Source organism: Danio aesculapii, chromosome 19, assembly GCF_903798145.1.
Source record: "Danio aesculapii chromosome 19, fDanAes4.1, whole genome shotgun sequence".
NCBI lineage: Eukaryota > Metazoa > Chordata > Actinopteri > Cypriniformes > Danionidae > Danio > Danio aesculapii.
In genome coordinates, this window is record NC_079453.1 from 39,690,973 (window position 1) to 39,709,551 (window position 18,579).

General features: G+C 34.7%; 1 protein-coding gene across 2 annotated transcripts in view; it reads left to right on the plus strand.

The window, feature by feature from the left end:
* The first annotated feature begins 6,017 nt into the window (after positions 1-6,017).
* Positions 6,018-18,579, plus strand: part of phf14 (PHD finger protein 14) — a 162,160-nt gene continuing 149,598 nt past the window's right edge. For both annotated transcript variants that reach the window (XM_056479623.1, XM_056479624.1), the window contains exons 1-4: positions 6,018-6,097; positions 8,342-8,452; positions 10,557-11,236; positions 14,048-14,189. In XM_056479623.1, coding sequence (XP_056335598.1) covers position 6,097; positions 8,342-8,452; positions 10,557-11,236; positions 14,048-14,189 — 934 coding nt within the window. In that variant the 5' untranslated portion in view covers positions 6,018-6,096. The remainder of the gene's footprint in view (positions 6,098-8,341; positions 8,453-10,556; positions 11,237-14,047; positions 14,190-18,579) is intronic.

Below are 18,579 nucleotides of genomic sequence, written 5' to 3' on the forward strand. Positions count from 1 at the left end.
TTGCTTCTGTCTTTTGCCTCATCAAGCTGACAGATATCTGCAGCAGGATAGTTTCTCAAGATCTCCATGTGGGATTCTCCATTTAGAGCCTCTCGGTCCATCACTGATTTCCTCACCATGCTAGATACTGAATCGTGCTGCATATAGAGATATATTTTCTAAATGGAGATCAAAATCAGTGAACGAATATTTCATAAGTTATCTAACAGGAGAGTTTTCATATATTCGCTTTATAAAAAGCTTCAGTGAGAAATCTTAATAAGAACACCGATCAAAATTAGAGAAGATAGAAGTTGGTCATTTCAAATCTGTAATTTCTGCAATATTGCATCTTTACAGTGGCACTAACGTATTTAAGTTTCCCTAAAAGTTGGTCGTCCACCAAAGACAAAGTTACGAGAGAGCAAGATAATGCAGAGAATCTCAATGAGATACTAGTTTAACACTACAGCTGAATTGCTCTCCAGTAAGAACGCTGATGTTTGTGATGTCTTATGAGAAACTACTGATGTCTAGTGATGTCCTATGATGTGATGTCCTGTGAGAGACTAGTTAAGACCTATTTGAGACTAATGTAAGAGTGTTGAGTGCTTTTGAGTAAGAGTGACGTCTCAGTGATGTTCTATGAGGGAGTATGTTTAGCAGTGTCTTATGAGCATACCTGCCAACAATCCCGTTTTTCTCGGGAGTCTCCCGTATTTCAGACCCATCTCCCACCCACCTCCCGTATTGTTCTGTCTCCCGGAAAACTCCCGGAAAACTAGTCCCACAAACATTTGTTTTTGCGGCACAAATCAGCACAAACGAATGGCATAGTTTCGGGGATTATTTGTTTTATGGGGTGCTAACTTCACAGAGGTGATTTACCTGGGACAATTTAATTTTTTCTTGTTCAATCCACATAAATTTGTTAAAAGTCTTACGTTAACTTAATCCATTTGTGTTGGACAACAGGAATGAATTGTGTGGAATCCTGCATTTTTTACAGTGGATGTCTAGTGATGTCCTAGTCACAAGTGATCCTAGTGATGTTCTAAAGAGACCACTAGTTATGTCCTATATGAGAAAGTAGTTACAGTATGTCCTTTGAGAGATACTGTATGTAGATACTGTATGTACTGTAGTCTTCAGCAATTTTGTTTTAGTCTTTCTTTATGACTCAGTTTTGTTCTCTAATTTGAGTCATTGAATCATTGCCTCACTCGATTGATTCAGGAACAACACTAAATGCTAAAATGTGCTGCTTTGTCTTTGTAACTATATTTGTTGATAAACTAAATTGTGTTTTAAATGTAACTTTCCATGGTATTAACTTTTTATAATCAATATCGCATTTGCAATTCCGTTCAGGCACTAATATTCAGGGAAAAAGCACTCTTGATTTGGTGATATTAATTAACCATATAATATCCAAAATATGGATATTTCATGCTGAACTAGAGAAAGAATATATAGTATATGCAGGAGTAAACTGCACCATTCTTTATATGAGATGCAGAAAAATGCATTAGAAATGAAATGCAGCCCTAAAATGAATGAAAAAAGTGACAAACATCTTGCTGCATATTCACCTTGGCAAATATGAAGCATCGGTTTCATGCATTGGCAATATCACATGTCATCAGCAATGGAAAATGCTGGCAATAGAATGGTGACAGTGATGATGACGATGATGCTTATGATGATATCCGAAAAGTGTTTTGATGCCAAGGGATAAAAAACGGTGGCTTTCCAGCACAATACAGTGCCATTTGTCATCAGGCAAGGACAGTCGTAATCATCCCTTGCGCGTGCCTTTCCCCATCAGTCTTCCCCTCGCTGTGTATCAGGATCAATCTAGGCTCATTTATTTTAATCGTCTCCTGTTTGCTAAACTGCCAAAGTCAACAGAGGACGACAGAAACAAGTCTCGCTACCAGAGCAAACCAAAAGCAGTCATTTTAAAGTTACACATCATTTTTCTTGTTATTTTGCAAATTTATAATTGTTTTGAAGCTTGTTTAAACTTAAAATGTTTTATTTTATTGCTTTTACTCAGTTTATTATATTTAGGGTATGTTTACCTCAGAATAGTGAACAATAAAATGCAAATAAATAAAAAATAAATAATGATACTACTACTATTACTACTACTACTACTAATAATAATAATAATAATAGTAACTAATTAATCTAATATGCCTAGTTAACCTAGTTAAGCCTTTAATTTGCACTTTAAGCTGAACAATAGTATCTTGGAAAATTAACAAAAATAATATTATTTACTGTCATCATGGCCAAGACAAAATTATTTAGTTAATATAAATTAGTTATTAAAACTTATGTTTTAAAATGTGTTCTCTTAAAAAAACAGCACTTGGGAAATTTCACTCACACACACACACACACACACGCACGCACGCACATATATATATATATATATATATATATATATATATATATATATATATATATATATATATATATATATATATATATATATATATATATATATATATTAGTGGTTTCAAAATTTATTGTTTCTTCGGTGTGGACAATTCGGTATCGGTTCATTAATAGATCATCACCGGTTATTACGTACTGACGTCATTTATCCCCTATGCGCTGTGTCACGGTAGAATACTATGGCGAAGGAGCTGAGGGTGAGCAATCAAAATGTTCTAACTACTTAAAAGCAGATAATTGTGCACAATTCACTGCATGTGAGTCTTTCACTGACACTGAAGTACAACAAAAACAGGACACTATTTCACTGCTAGCGAGAAAATGAAAGCTCTCTCTCTCTCTCTGCCTCTCTGTCTCTCAATTCAATTCAATTCAATAATTGCTTTAATGGCATGACAAATGTTAAAAATGTATTGCCAAAGCATTTATAAAAATTACATTAAAAAAAGTAACGTACATATATAATAAAAAACACAGTAAATAATATTAGTAGTAAAAAGTATTTACATATAATAATTAAATAAAATATAAATAATATATTTCATATTATTTAATATATCATATTACTATTCAATGTATCATATACTGAATCTGTATAGTGAAACAGTATATATATATTAGGGGATTAGATTATTGGTCTCACGGTTCGATTGGGTTATGATTATTATGTCATCGATTCGGTTCAATTCGATATCACGGTGCATTGACAATGCTTTCCATCCACAATAAAAATTTTTCTTCACAACACAAGAAAATATATATATATAAATATATATATATATATATATATATATATATATATATATATATATATATATATATATATATATATATATATATATATATATATATATGAGAAATTCCATGCAAATGTCAACCTTGCCATAAAAAATTTAAGTTTTACAAAAATAGTCAAACCATTTCTAGGATTTTTGTGTAGACTTGTATTTTACAGTGCTGTAAAAACACTCAAAAAAGTATCTGTCAATGTTTTCAAACTATTGTATTTGATTTACTAAAGTCACACAAGTGCCAATTTCACATCCGTCACATCCATAATGGAGAGACGTCACATCCATAACCAAGCTTTTTCCAAAAATGTCAAATAAAAGTAAATCTATAATTTTAGCTCTTATCCTTTTGATCAGCATTATTTCTTTTGGGCTGTGCAGTTAAATTCACAGAATTTCTACAAAGTATATTGTAAACTGTAAACTCTTTTTGGTCACATCCAAAATGCGTGTTTATTTTCCTCATTTCAAATCTAAAAAATGTTTACTGATTGATATTTTGTTGATCCCACAACTCTGTGATGAGTTTTTTTGGAAAACATAAACAGTTGTTCCAATATAGTGTTAATATATATTTTCTCTGTGAATTTATGTCTGAGTTTTTATAGCATGTATAGTATGTCACATCCATAGTATATGCATGTATATGTGTTCCAACATCTGTCAAACAAATTAATTCAAATTGCTAAGCAAAGCACTAAACTCTTTGTGTAATGTATGAAATCCATTGCAAGTGCAGGAGAAATTATGCTTATTGTGTGGCAACAAATAAAGAGGGAAAATAAGAAATAAGATATTAACAAATGGAGATGAATAACAGAAAGAGCTGTGAATATATACTTTAGCTTATGGCTGTGTACACAGTCAGTATTTGCAGAAAACAAGGACTGGAAATTACAAGTATTCAAAGTGAGAATTAAATGAAAATCTAGTTCGTTGCACCCACTAAGAAAATATGATATGCAAATGTGAGCATACTGTACTATGATATTGCATTAACATATTTGTTTTTATCTAAGACAGTAACAACAATCATGAGAAAATAGACTTTACAGAGTCTTGAATTTAAAAACCGAAAAAGATTCTTGCTTAACATTTATATATATATGGTGGCACAATGGGTAGCAATGTTGCCTCACAGCAAGAAGGTCACTGGTTCTAGCCTCAGCTGGGTCACTTGGCATTTCTGTGTGGAGTTTGCATGTTCTCCTCGTGTTGGGTGTCCTCTAGGTGCTCCGGTGATGTGTTGCAGCTGGAAAGGCATCCGCTGCGTAAAACATATGCTGAATAAATTGGTGGTTCATTCCGCTGTGGCGACCCCTGATGAATATTTTACGCAGCGGATGCGCTTCCAGCTGCAACCCATCACTGGGAAACATTCATACACACTAATTAAGACACACATGCTCCGGAGAATTTAGCTTACCCAATTCACCTATAGCGCATGTCTTTCGACTGTCTTTTGGACCGCTTGAACCAGCGACCTTCTTGCTGTGAGACAACAACGCTACCCACTGCACCACCACGCTGCCCTCTAACCATTATTTTTTTAAAATGCTACATTTAGTTTAATGTACAATACATTTAAATGTTGATGTTTCGTTTTCATGTCAGTTTGGGCCTCTGAAAATTTCTGTAAGTAAAATTAATTGATTCTAAATTTTAAAACGAATTTAATTTCAGCCATTTCACTACAGTATACTCATTAATACTGTTAATTCTCAGATAATACATTCTTTTGAAAATGGGTAAAGACAACGCGTTATCACGGTAAAACAAGGCAAATTTAACATTCAAAACTTTTTTCACATTAACTCCTTTCCAATTTCCACGTTCCAGGCGGAGTAACGATTGTACAATGTGGTTATAATACGTTAGTTGCAAAATATTCATTCATTTTCTTTTCGGCTTAGTCCCTTTATTAATAATTGGTTGCCACAGGGGAATGAACCGCCAACTTATCCAGCACATGTGTTACGCAGTGGACGCCCTTCCAGCTGCAACCCTGCAACTGGGAAACATCCATACACACTCATACACTAAGGCCAATTTAGCCTACCTAACTCACCTTTATAGGGCATGTCTTTGGACTGTGGGGGAAACTGGAACACCCGGAGGAAACCCACGCGAACACAGGGAGAACATGCAAACTCCACACAGAAACGCCAACTGAACCAGCAACCTTTTTGCTGTGAGGCGACAGCACTACCTACTGCGCCACTGCGTCACCAGTTGCAAAATATTAATGTTTTAATTAAACATTACATTTTAGTTCATTTATTCATTCATTTTCTTTTCGGCTTAGTCCCTTTATTATTCAGGGGTCGCCACAGCGGAATGAACCGCCAACTTATCCAGCACGTTTTATACAGCGGATGCCCTTCCAGCTGCAACCCATCACTGGAAAACATTCATACACTCTCATTCACACACATACACCACGGCCAATTTAGTTTATTCACCTTTACTACATGTCTTTGGACTGTGGGGGAAACCGGAGCACCCAGAGGATACGCACTCCAACACGGGGAGAACATGCAAACTCCACACAAATACGCCAACTGACCTAGCCGAGGCTCGAACCAGTGACCATCTTGCTGTGAGGCGATACCCACCGCGCCCATTTTAGAGTTATTTATGAGAATAAAAATATATACCAGATATTTTCGTCGTCAATAATGTGACACAGCTAGAACTGATGCGGCGGTTGCCATGGTTCCCAACTCCTCGTTCCTGAGCTGAACGTCAGCACGTTGCGTACACGTGATACGCAAAACCATCGACGTAATGCGCAGAACATGAGCTGAGGAGGCGTTCGTTGTACCTTTGTCCAAGCTATCCAAACAAGAAAATCCCACAAAGTGAGTAAAGCTCGCTGTTACAGTATACATTTTGAAAGAGAACAGGTAGCACAACAGAATCACTATCAGAATTTACCAGCTGTGGTTTGAAATGTAAGAAATAAGCGTTAATATTTAGCACGAGGCTACTGCAGCGTTAGCTCGTTGCTAACTGAAGTGTAGTTCATCTCTCCATCACTCTGCTCTACAGACACCGAGTATCACGTTAAAATAATATCAGCAGTTCTTAGTTGTTTGTGTTAGTGTGTATAGCATTGTGTCTTTGTTTTATTTCCGAAAAGCTAGCTTATTTTAATCAAATGAACATCCTACAGTATTTAATCAGCGAGTTGCATACAATGACAGCATCCTATTAATTCATGTCATAGAGCTGTGCTGCATCTTTAGCCAACTTAATGTATGAATGATCTGAACTGCAATTTGGAGACGATCACAGTCTGAGCTCGTTTGCATCTTTTTTTTTTTTTTTTTTTTTTTAAGTAAAGACATCGAAGATATTGTTTTACATGATAGGATAGTGTTAAAGGGATGGTTCACCCCATAAGGAAAATTGTGATCATTTACTCTTTTGAGGTAAAGTTGGTTTTATATTCGCACATTCGTTCAGTGACCGTTTGTGACATGCTCCCTATATTGTTTACCTTGGTACTTTGAATATTCGATCTGAAATCACGAGCAATTTCATGCAAATGTCAACCTTGCCATGGAAAAGTTGAAGTTTTCACCAAAATAGAGAAACAGTTTCTAAATTTTTTGTGTGTCCAAGTGTTGAACAGTACTTTAAAAGTACTCATAAATGTCTCTGTCAGTGTTCTCAAAATATAATATTTGATTTACCAAAGTCACATAAGTGGCAGTTTCACATCCGTCTCATCCATAACGAAGCTTTTTCCGCAAAAATGGCAAATAAAATAAAGTCAGTCATGTTTGTTCCATAGAGAGAGCCAACTCTTATCCTGTTGATTAGCATTATTTCTTTTGGGCTGTGCAGTTTAATTCACAGAATCTCTACAAAGTATGTTTAATACTGTAAACTTGCAGACTTTTTGGTCACATCCATAACGCATGTTTCAATTTATAGTTTTTTTTTGTATCTACACCACCGGACAAAAATTTGGTCAATTTTAAAATATTTAAAAATAAGCTTATCCTGCTTACCAAGGCTGCATTTATCTAATCAAATATACAGTAAAAACTGTGAAAAGTTATTGCACTATAAAATAACTGTTTAAAAGTAGTTTATCATTTAATTAAATAACGTATTACAGTGATTTTAAAGATTAATTATCAACTTCATTACTCCAGTCATCAGTCACATGATCCTTCAGAAATCACTCTAATATTAATTATTATTATTATTATTATTATTATTATTATTATTATTATTATTAAGGATTAAAGTAATACAAGCAATAATGACTGGAGTAATAATTTCATTTGAAACTACATACAATAAGAAAGCAGGTATTGAAATAATTAATAAATATTTAACAATTTGACTTTTTTTTTTACATTTAATATATGCCGCCAAGATGAACAGAATAATTTTCTATACTGACCCCAAACTTTTGACAGGTAGTGTATATAGTTCTTTTTAGATCTGTAGTAATACATTTTCTACTTAGCTTTGTATTTCAGTTTAAGAAATGGAAGGGTTTAACGTTAAATGTATTTATTTAAGTTTTTTTTTGTCAACACTTGTTTCATATTTCAATTGAAAAATAAAAAGAATAAAATTATAATGGTTATTATTAATGTGTATTTTTAGATATTTCAGCTTAATTTAGCTCTATTTTATTTTTTCTTGAAATTGTATATAACAAAAATATGTTTATTTTTATCATTTTATAATTTAAGTACTTCAAGGAAAAATAAAAAATAAAAACGTGTTGCAAATCAGTTTGAGGTTTTTTTTTTATTTGTTGAACACAAAATGCAATATTTTGAATAATATTGGAAACCTGTAGCCATAGACTTTAATATTATTTTCCCCTACATTTACTATATAGTTTTGTATAATTTTTTAAATATTTAAATGTAAATTTTACATAGGTACCTATTAAGTATTCCCATTTTTGTTTGTTTTCATCTGACATTTTTATATTATTATTATTATTTCAAATAATTAACACTGATTTAAATGTAATGATGTGAAATTTAGTTATGTAAGTATTTTATGCTGCCTATTATAGTCAGCTGTTTTCTAAAAGAATGTATCGCTGTGAACTCTTATTTCTTTATTAGTGGATCGGGGGTCGAAACGGCGGCAGGTGAAACCTTTGGCTGACTCTCTGCTGGATGCTCTGGACTATGACAGCTCAGACGACAGTGATTTTAAAGTTGGAGATACATCAGGTAAACAAATAATAAAAATACCCCCCTCATATAACTATCATTTACATGTTAGGTATACAGTAAAAAAGCAAAAATAAATTAGTGGACCAATTGAATCAAAAAATGACTACAAGTAGTAGTGGCAAGTCTTATAAATGTGAAACGTTCAAAATTTGACTGATGGTTACATATTTATTTATACCACCGATAGCTCTTTTAGACTTGGGTCTCTTCTTAGGTTTTCTCACCTGTCATGAAAGCAGCTGCTGAGGTGGAGATGAGACCTTCATCACCACATGCGTCACTGTTTTTTTTTCCCACCTGCCTGTAGATTCGACCTCCTGCAATGCATTACTAACACTGAAGTCACGTATGCAATGGCTCCATATCACCATGACAGACTGGAGGTTAACGCAAAGCTTTCCCCATCAGGCTGCTGTCAACTATAGTGCAGAAATATCTGCGACCTGATAATGAAATTCTAACACTTTGACCCCTTTGGGTTTGAAAGTTTTGCCGCTTGTCGAAATTTCTGGTGAGAAATAAAAATGCGGTGTCACACTAGTCTAATTGGACGATATATCATTGTCATGGGAGGTAAGAGAATGATGCAAAGTATTAATTACTAACTAGACTCGTAGTTCATGGTAGGTTTTAAATACATAGTAAATGCCTGGCACTTCACATGCATGACTCTTTATTTGGGTCATATTGGACCTACATATGTATGGAGTGCCTTTAGATGCAAAACATTGAAGTTGTAATAATGTTAGAAAACATTGTTCCCAATTTTACACAGATTTTAGGGTTCTCTTTTGATGATAAATATTAATGCGCATGCCTAAGGGCAAACAATTCTATCACTTTTTGGAAGGAAAATAAATTGCGTTTTTGTTTGAAAACTTTTATGAGTTTAAGTTATAATATGTAGGTCTGTATTTATAATATGTAATTATTTTTTGAGTAAGAATAAGTTATAAAGTCAAAGAAATCTGATTAATTTGTATATTCTCAGACTGATATACTTTAATTTTTTAAATGTTAAAGAAAGGGAACACAGTAACGCATTACTAACATGGTAAAGGCATGATGACATTCAAAACTGAAAAAAAAAATGAGTAACTGTAGATCAGTTATTAAACAAATTAAGTTGTGAAATATTAAATCATGACTGTTTTATACAACTTCCCAACAGTTCAAAATGATCTAGTGTGCAAAAATTGTTGTGTTAGTGTTGAGTTAGGAGAGATAAAAATATTATTGTGATTTATACATTTATTTAAATAAATATATTTAATAAGATTTTTTAAAATAAAACATCCCTGCCAACAAATACATCCTTATATTTTAAAGCTGTGACAGATTTGTTTTTATTTTGCATTTTGTTTTATTTTTTCCAAGACTATCACAAATTAGTTACAATTTCTGTCAACATAATTCACTAATTTTATCTTGCTCATGATCTACTGAACAGGAAAAAAATCATTAAAGTCTTTAGCTGTGTAACAATAAAAAACAATATTATTAATCTGAATATAATAAGTTTTTTAAATCAATTCATATTGATGAAAGAGGTGATTTTTGCAAAGAATGAAAAAACAAATTGGTTAGAAAAAAATAATAATAGTAATAATATAAATAATATATATTATAATAATAATAATATAAACTTTTCCTTATTTAATAAATTACTTGCGCCTCAATTTATGCACATCTTGGCGTTTCCATCAAGAGTTTTTTATGCACATATCCAAAATTCACATTAAAGTAGGTGGATGGAAACATAGCTAATGAGATGATTGAGTGTGTTTTACAGGTGGTTTGCTAAGCCCACTCACCTGTTTGAGGTACATTCAGAATTTATAGTATTTTTTGGTTTTAGTGTGGTGAGAAAAGGGGACTTAGTTGGATTTTGGATGCAATTAATTGCAATTAATCTTTGCCCAGCACAATTTTTTTAAAATTTAAAATTATTTTTATTATTTCTATCATTATATAAAAAAAATTATTTAAAGTACCACTTTTAACGTTGACAGGCTTGTTGCATCACATCTAAAGTGTCTTATATTTAGTTTGAAACACACAAAAATACACTGTTCGGTTATTTCTCATGCTTGTGTACCAGGTTCAGAGGGCACTGGCAATGGCAGTGATGAGGAGGGCTCAAAAGACAGTGCCGCGGGCTCTGAGAGCGACTCTGATGCTGCTGCTGCCTCTGCTGATGAAGAGGGTATAGATGAAGAAGAGACCAAAGACTTGAATGAAGATGATGAAGAAGAAGAGAAAGTCAAGGAGTGCTTTTCAGAGGAGACCAGCAGTAAAGAAACAGGAGGAAGCTCCAGGAGTCGCAAAAAGGGAGAAAAATCCTGTGATACGGAACCGAATGGTAGCGGTACGACAGAGGAAAACTCAGCAGAGCCCAAAAAATGGAACCTACGGCGCAACCGACCCATGCTGGACTTCACTACGATGGAAGAGCTGAACGAAATGGATGATTACGACAGCGAGGATGACAATGACTGGAGGCCTACGCATGGAAAAAAGAAAGGAAAGGCATCATCTGGAAAGGAGAAAGAAGGGAGCGGCGAAGAGGATGATGATGATGATGATGGTGGTAGTGATGAAGAGGACAATGAGGATGATAATGACGACGATGATGATGAAGGTGATGATAATGAGAGCAGTAGCAGTGATAGTGAGGATGAAGGGAAGAAACCAAAAAAGAAAGCCGGAAAAAACACAGGGGCGTTTGACGAGGAGGAGACCAATGACAGCCACAGCACATCCCATGGGAAGGGCAATGAGGTAAGATACTAAGGCCCAATCCCAATTCTATTTTTGTACCCCTACCTCTTCCCCTTGGCCCTTACAACCGAGGGTTAAAGGGAAGGGCTTCAAAATTTATCCCTAAGAATTGGGACAGCACTACAGCACCTGCACACGTCATCATATGCCATCGCGATCTCTTGCTTCATATGAGATTAGATGATGGCGACTGCTGTAGTTATTCCAGTTGTGCTATTTTTTGGTATTTATCTTCAGGAAATCACAGAACACGTATATTATGTTATCGTAACGATCTAATGTGGCAATTAGATCGTAAATATACTTTGTATTTACACCGTGGCCATGTACATCTATTTAAACACACAAAAAACAACATTAACATTATAGCAGACACTGTAGAAAACCCATTCCGCAGCCACTAGACATTACTGAAAGGGTGTTCGAGTGTCATCAAGTGTCAGAATGGTGTGGAACTGCTATACAGGAGTTATTATTAGGGATTATAGATCGCGAAATTTAGAGTTTTTTTTAAGCAAGACGGTAAAACATGAACGCGGTTATGAATATATTAAAACGTGTTTGTCGTAAAAATTCTGAATAATGACAAAAAATACTAATTTGTGGATCTCTTTACTTCCGGGTGTAACTATCCTACCGCTCTGGCTGGTGTATTCTGGGAAATTTTTTTACCCCTTGGTTTCGAGTGTGGTCCTGAAAAATCTTCGTTCGAAGGCCTATTCACCCTTTCCCTTATCCCTACGCCCTCAAGCCAAAGAGAATTGGGACACCACTACCCCTTGATGTGCACGCGCAAAACGAGGGGTAGGGGTAAGGGGAAGGGCTAATGGGTAGAATTGGGATTGGGCCTAAAGTTGAACATTCTTTACAAATAAAATAAAAAAAGTAGTTGCTGAAACAATTTGAGCAAATTGATATTGATTGCTAGGTTTATTAAAGGGAGTATCAAGACAATATGCCTTCATTAGGGCTGCTCGATTATGGGAAAAGTCATAATAACGATTATTTGGGTCATAATTGTAATCACAATTTTTCAAAACGATTATCAGTTGAAGTCAAAATTATTTGCCCTCCTGTGAATTTTTTCTAATAAATATTTCCTAAATGGTGTTTAACAGAGCAAGGAATTTTTCACAGTATTTCCTATAATATTTTTTCTTCTGGAGAAAGTCTTATTTGTTTTATTTTGGCAAGAATAAAAGCAGCTTTTAATTTTGTAAAACTATTTTAAGATCAATATTAATAAAGTGGAGGAACTATGACGTCACCTTGAAGGCTAAATGGCTGCTAGCAATAATCATTTTATTTTGATTAATGTTTTTTTCATAATCGTTAGAAGCCAAAATCGAAATCAAAACTGAATTTTGATTAATTGCACAACCAGCCTTGATATAAAATAAATGATGCCTCTTTGAGAAATATGTAGAAAAAAAAATTGTTATTAAAAAAAATCCAAATTTATTCCAGTTTATTTTGAAGTGTCGGCATGTTTGTTGGCTACTTTCTTTTCTCAGCCTTTTCTCAATGTAAATTTTACTCAATGTCTGGAGGGATTCCTGTAATGAAAATCAAGATCCCTTTGACTGAAAATTACAACCAAAAGTGGCATAAATGGCAAAACATGAGCATTTCGTATCACTAGATTTGGTGCATTTATGGGAATGTTAGAGCATCAGAGGCGGTGGACCCAAATGATGTCAACTTAAACAACGGCGGTCTCCATGGTCCAAAATAAACATGGACTATTTTGAATAACGTAGATATTTTTTACTTTTTTTTTCATATTTTACAAAGTGTCATGATTTATATTAAGCCACACATGTCTTAATGCCCAGGGTTCCATTTAAAGTGATTAAAAGTGGTAGTTAAAAATGTATATTACTAAAAGATTTGAATATCAAACGTTGTAATAATAACTACCTGATGGTGTAATCAAAATATTAGAATGATTTCTGAAAAAGTAATTATTGCTGGAAATTCAGATGTCACCACATGAATATATATAAAGGGAAAGAATAGACATTCTTAGTGAGAAAATCATCTCATTTATATAATAAAAAATAATTGCAATCTTTGACTATTGCTAACTTTTTTTTCTTCTTTTTTATTATTATAATTTACAGTAAATAACTTATTTACTTCATTAATTCATAGTAAAAACACATTTTAGATTCTTCAGGATTCTGAATATAATTTATTCATGTTTATTCAGGTATATTTAACTTGTAGATGCTACGCCATACTTATTCTTTATATTTGATTATATTTCACCTTTTGTTCAAAGAACTTCTTCACAAAATGCCATTCAGATTCGATTTATAAATAATATGACCATAAAGAAGTCCGTCCACTGTATTTTCTGAGAACTGATATGAATGTGAAGTACATCAAATAGTCAATGGATTTACCCACTTTAAATTTGTTCAAAAGTTTAGTCGCATGAAAAGGAACCGACTTGAAATCTCAAATGCAATTGCATAATTGTGCATTTAAGAATACACAGGCAATCAGATAATCCAGCCATTGGCTCGCAAACCATCAGATTGTTCATACAAAAGAGCAATCCTTGTGAATGGGCTTATCTGAGAACTTCAGTTTATAGGATTGGCTAATCTTCCAATCTCAGAGGTGGAATTAGAGCTGAAGCTTTTGAGTGGCTTTTCTTTTTTTTTTCTCCCACACTGGTGTAAGCCCTTGTTTTCAATTTTTTAGAGGAAGATATTTGGACTTTAGTAGAGAACACTAGTCGTTCTATCAGCTGTAACACCCCTAACTGGAGCTGGACTGTTAAGTTATCCGTTGTTTCCACAGGACTCTCTGTTGGAGCGGCCTCAGACCTGGAGCTCCCAGCGGATGGAGCACATCCTTATCTGCTGCGTGTGTCTGGGAGACAACAGCGAAGATGCGGATGAGATCATCCAGTGTGACAACTGTGGCGTGACTGTGCATGAAGGTAAAATCCCAAACTCCACCGCCTGCCACCAAAAGCTCAGCTCAAATATTGATCTCAAATGTTTGTACAAAGTTTCCAAAAAAAGTTTTGGAATATATTTTAAAATTCACTGCCTTTTTTCTGAGCAAAGCCTGGCCTTTGACAGAAGCCTTTTTAAGCTAATATGTAAGTTCATAAAGATGTGTAGACATAGAAAAAAGAAATATGAGAAAAATATTTCAGCAATTTGTGTTCTATAACGTATAGCATATACATATCAAAGGATTAGTCATGTCATTAGGGATGAATGATATTAACAAAAAGGGATTTCTCAATCATTTTAGGAATTTCGTGTTAAAATGTGCTTTGCTGAGTTTATTTTTGTGTTAGTTTTCTTGCCTAGACATAAATTAATAAATTACAGATTTTTGAAATTAGTTTTTTAAAGAGAGATTCATCCAATGATTCATTCAGAAACATAGCAAGTGACTGTAATTATGAATTGAGTCATTGAATCATTGGCTTGTTCAATTTGTTTAAAGCAGAGTTTTTATAGGAGTTAAGAACTTTACTTTGAAATGTACAATTTAGGGTTGCGTCGATAGACGATGTCATCGTCGATCGCTGATGGCCGATAGACATTACGATGCTTTGAGCACAAAACCCCAGAGAGCAGTGCATGACAGTTTATCAAGGATGTACCGCTGGATCACGTCTCACTTTAGTCGTTAAACGTGATATTTAATTTATCTTGTCTCTATCTAACAACTCTTTGGTCTTTAGAATATATCAGGTAACGAGTCACAGCATCAGTATGCTGCTTTAACCTTTCGCTTTCATGCTTGTACTTAGTAATTTTAGCGAAAACCGCAGATACAGTTGGTTGGTTCCTGTTGGTTGTGCACCTTTTTTACCAACCAAGATTGTTGACGCCATTATAACGACACAGCTCACTCTGCCTATTCATGCCAGAGTCCCGCGGAAAAAGTGATTGACAGGTGGTAATTTGTGTGTAATTTATCTTCATTTATTTATGATTTGGTTATGGGTAAGACTAAGACCATGCGGGTCAGGTAGTTGAAACGGTAGGCTACAATTAATTAATTGGTTATGAATTAATTAATTATTCAGAAATAATTAATTCCACACAATTCCACGTCATTGTCCATCGCGATGTTTCAGATTAGACATTGTTCGATGCCAAATTGTTCGACATCGCCTAACCCTTTTACAAATGTTCTTCTCTGGCTTTGGACCTATTTTAAAATGGCAAAAAACAAAACAAAAAAACTTTTGTTTGTTGAATGATTGCGCTCTGATGTTGAAGAAAACAAGACTCTTGGTGGTGTAGTTTTACATAACCCATAATAATTTTAAAAAGTAAAAATGAATGCAGTTGTTTTATTTCTTACTTCTTTTTGCATTCATGATTTGATTTAAAGTGGCAATCTTATAGATTTTATCATGCAGTGAATGATTTTGGAATCTCAACGTGTGTTTGTTCAATTTTCAAAACGAGTGACAAGGATTTCATCTTGTAGCATAGTTAAAACAACAATTGTGAAATTACAGGGTGTCCGCGGGGTCTTAAAATGTCATAGATTACTCAAATTTAGGTCTTAAAAAGTCTTACATTTACTGAAAAATTGTGATGTAGTTTTGAAACCATTTTAAACACGTCTAAATTGTCCTACATCCTGGTAAAGCGGGGCAACATCTATCTGATCAACAACAATCCATTTCAATAAAGCGCTTATTATATTGTATTTAGCAACATGGTTTTAATTTCTTTTCCTATAGTAACATTTGTTTAAGGGTGTACACACAATGGCTACAGTTGCCTTGAACTGTGCCGGAGCACGTTTGTCCCACCTCCCCTCTCCCCCGATGGCCTGCACTCACACTGCATTGTACCTTCCGAGCCAGAGCACACTTATGTCATCGATGATGCAACTCTTCAGTTTAACAGGAAGAGAAGCGCTCTCACTCAGCACAGTGGACATTGCTATGTTATGTCATTTTGTGTTATTTTTAGTCGTTTGGGATGCAGTGACACAGTCAAATATTTTGCTGAACAGATCCACAACTTCTGATGCTCATACATTATCATAAAAGTCCTGCACTTATTAGGAGGTTTGCTGAAAGGTGCAGCTGACGTACAGCGAGGGGTTGTGTCTTTAATAAACTATGACAGTTTGTGTTCATTGAAAAGTATTATTTATTGATAAATCCATATGAAACATTCTCTTAAGTGCTAGTCAAGTGTTGTCGCATCTTCAGTTTAGTGCTCAGGCACACTTAGTTCTCACACTACAATCGTACCATGCCAAAGCTTAACTGAACCGTGTTTTGCCACACCTCTTCCAACCGGGCCAGGAGAGGCCAACTGAAAAAAAGTATTCAATTGAAAAGTATTAAAATCTTTTTTTTTTTTGACACATTATTCAAAATATGTGGCTAAGAAATAACTTCTATTTTTTTGATGAGGCGAGTAAAAATCTTTTTCATTTGCCCAACCTGGCCTTTAGACATAAATCTTTAGCGTTTAGCCCTGTATAGGTCTGAAATTTCATTCATAGTGGTCAGGAAACACCGAAACACATTTTTTGAGATGTTGACAGTCATATGTGTCCCACGCTGCAAAAACACAATCAGGACACAAATATTTCATAAAAAAAGTGAAAATTGGTTGTTTTTGCTTTATTTCGAGTAAATTCGCTCTTCCGGTTCGAAGCGAATTTTTAAAGCTGCGTCAAGGCGATTAGATCATTGCGTGTAATCCAGCGTGGAGAGTGGATGTCTGTACCAGCGAGTACATCGTGACGTATATAAGTGTGCAGCATTAATTCATGAGAAAGGCTTGGTTCAAACCAATTAGCACGCTCTATTGTGAATGAGGTCCAACTTCATTAATATGCATGATAGCTTCGAAGACTGTTTTTACCTGTTACAGTGTTCAGACGGCAGAGAGATGCCACGTTGTGTTGCCAAAACAAGTGGAAGAACAAGAATTGCTTGGAGACATGGGTCGTCAGTGTTTTGTTTATAAATATGCTGCAACGAAAGTTTTGTTTTTATTTCCCGCTATGAGAGCGCAGCTGGACTCACATGTGGACTACAGTGCACGTGACAGAAATATGTTTGTAAGGAACATTTTTACCTGAGAGCTTTTCGCATCTGGAAATGGTAAAATCTGGATTTGCCACTTGTCTCCTTTTAAATGAGTGAGTGATCAGTGGTTTTTGTTTGTTTATGCAGATGGCAAAGTTAGTTTATATTGTCAGCAGTACTCTTTCAGTTTTTAAAGACATACTTTAGTCAAAATGATTTAGTTACCAAGTTTACAGTACATTAATATCACTACAATATTAGGGACTGAAAAATCCACTGTAAATTCTGCTCTCCAAGTGTAAACATGTAAACACCTTCATCAAACTATTACCATCGTGTAGGATTTTCGGCGCATTTTGTGACAGGATTGTCTATACACACACATCTTTCTGACGCTACATTACCTACCGAGTGCATCTAAGTTACAGAGAAATGCAGAAGGGATTTTTTCTCCCATTCGCCATGCGGTATCAAATATTCCATTAAAACTACACTCTTCTTGCAGTTCCCCACATCTTATATCTGGTTTGTCATGGGGGGCAAGCATGAAATGTTCCAGAATGAAAGTACCAAACTGCAGTTAAAGTCGACAAATTAATAATTTGACAAATAATTCGATTACTGATGTTCATGTAAACACAGTCACTGTCTTTCTCCTCTGCATATGTGTTTGTTTTGTCTCTGTGAAAATCAGCGCGTGCCCAACGAAACTCCCATTTTCATGCAAAACCTTCCCTCTTTCCCTTTCCCGACACTCCCAATAAACAGAGCGGGACACAGCCACTTTCCTGACTTTTTTTCCAAACTAGAGGTGTGAAAACACCCTGCTGAGAGGGGGGGTTTGTGGCCCTTTAAAAAGGTTTTAAAAAGTCCTAAATGTGACTTGATGAAACCCTGTATTATTATAGTCAAAAATGATGATTATTGCAAACACTACATGTTGTGCAATAAAGATATTATTAATCCGATTGATTTGTGTTCAAAATAAAAAGACATTAGTACTATTAGAGTGAATAAGAACACCTACATTTTAGGCAGTTTTTCTTTAGTTGGTTTAATAACAATACTCTTTTTATTGTGAAAAGTTTATTGTGAAACTCGTCTCACTGTGTGTCTGTACACCGGACTGCATTGTCAAGCAAGCGTGAGGAGAATAAACACAGAAGAGTGATCTTCATCATCCCACATTATTAGCTCATTGTGATTCGGACTCGTTGGAAACAAAAATCAATTACGCTTTAAACCATCTTTTAGCGGCAGCCGTCTCATTCAGACAGGCCCGCTTAACACCACTCGGGCA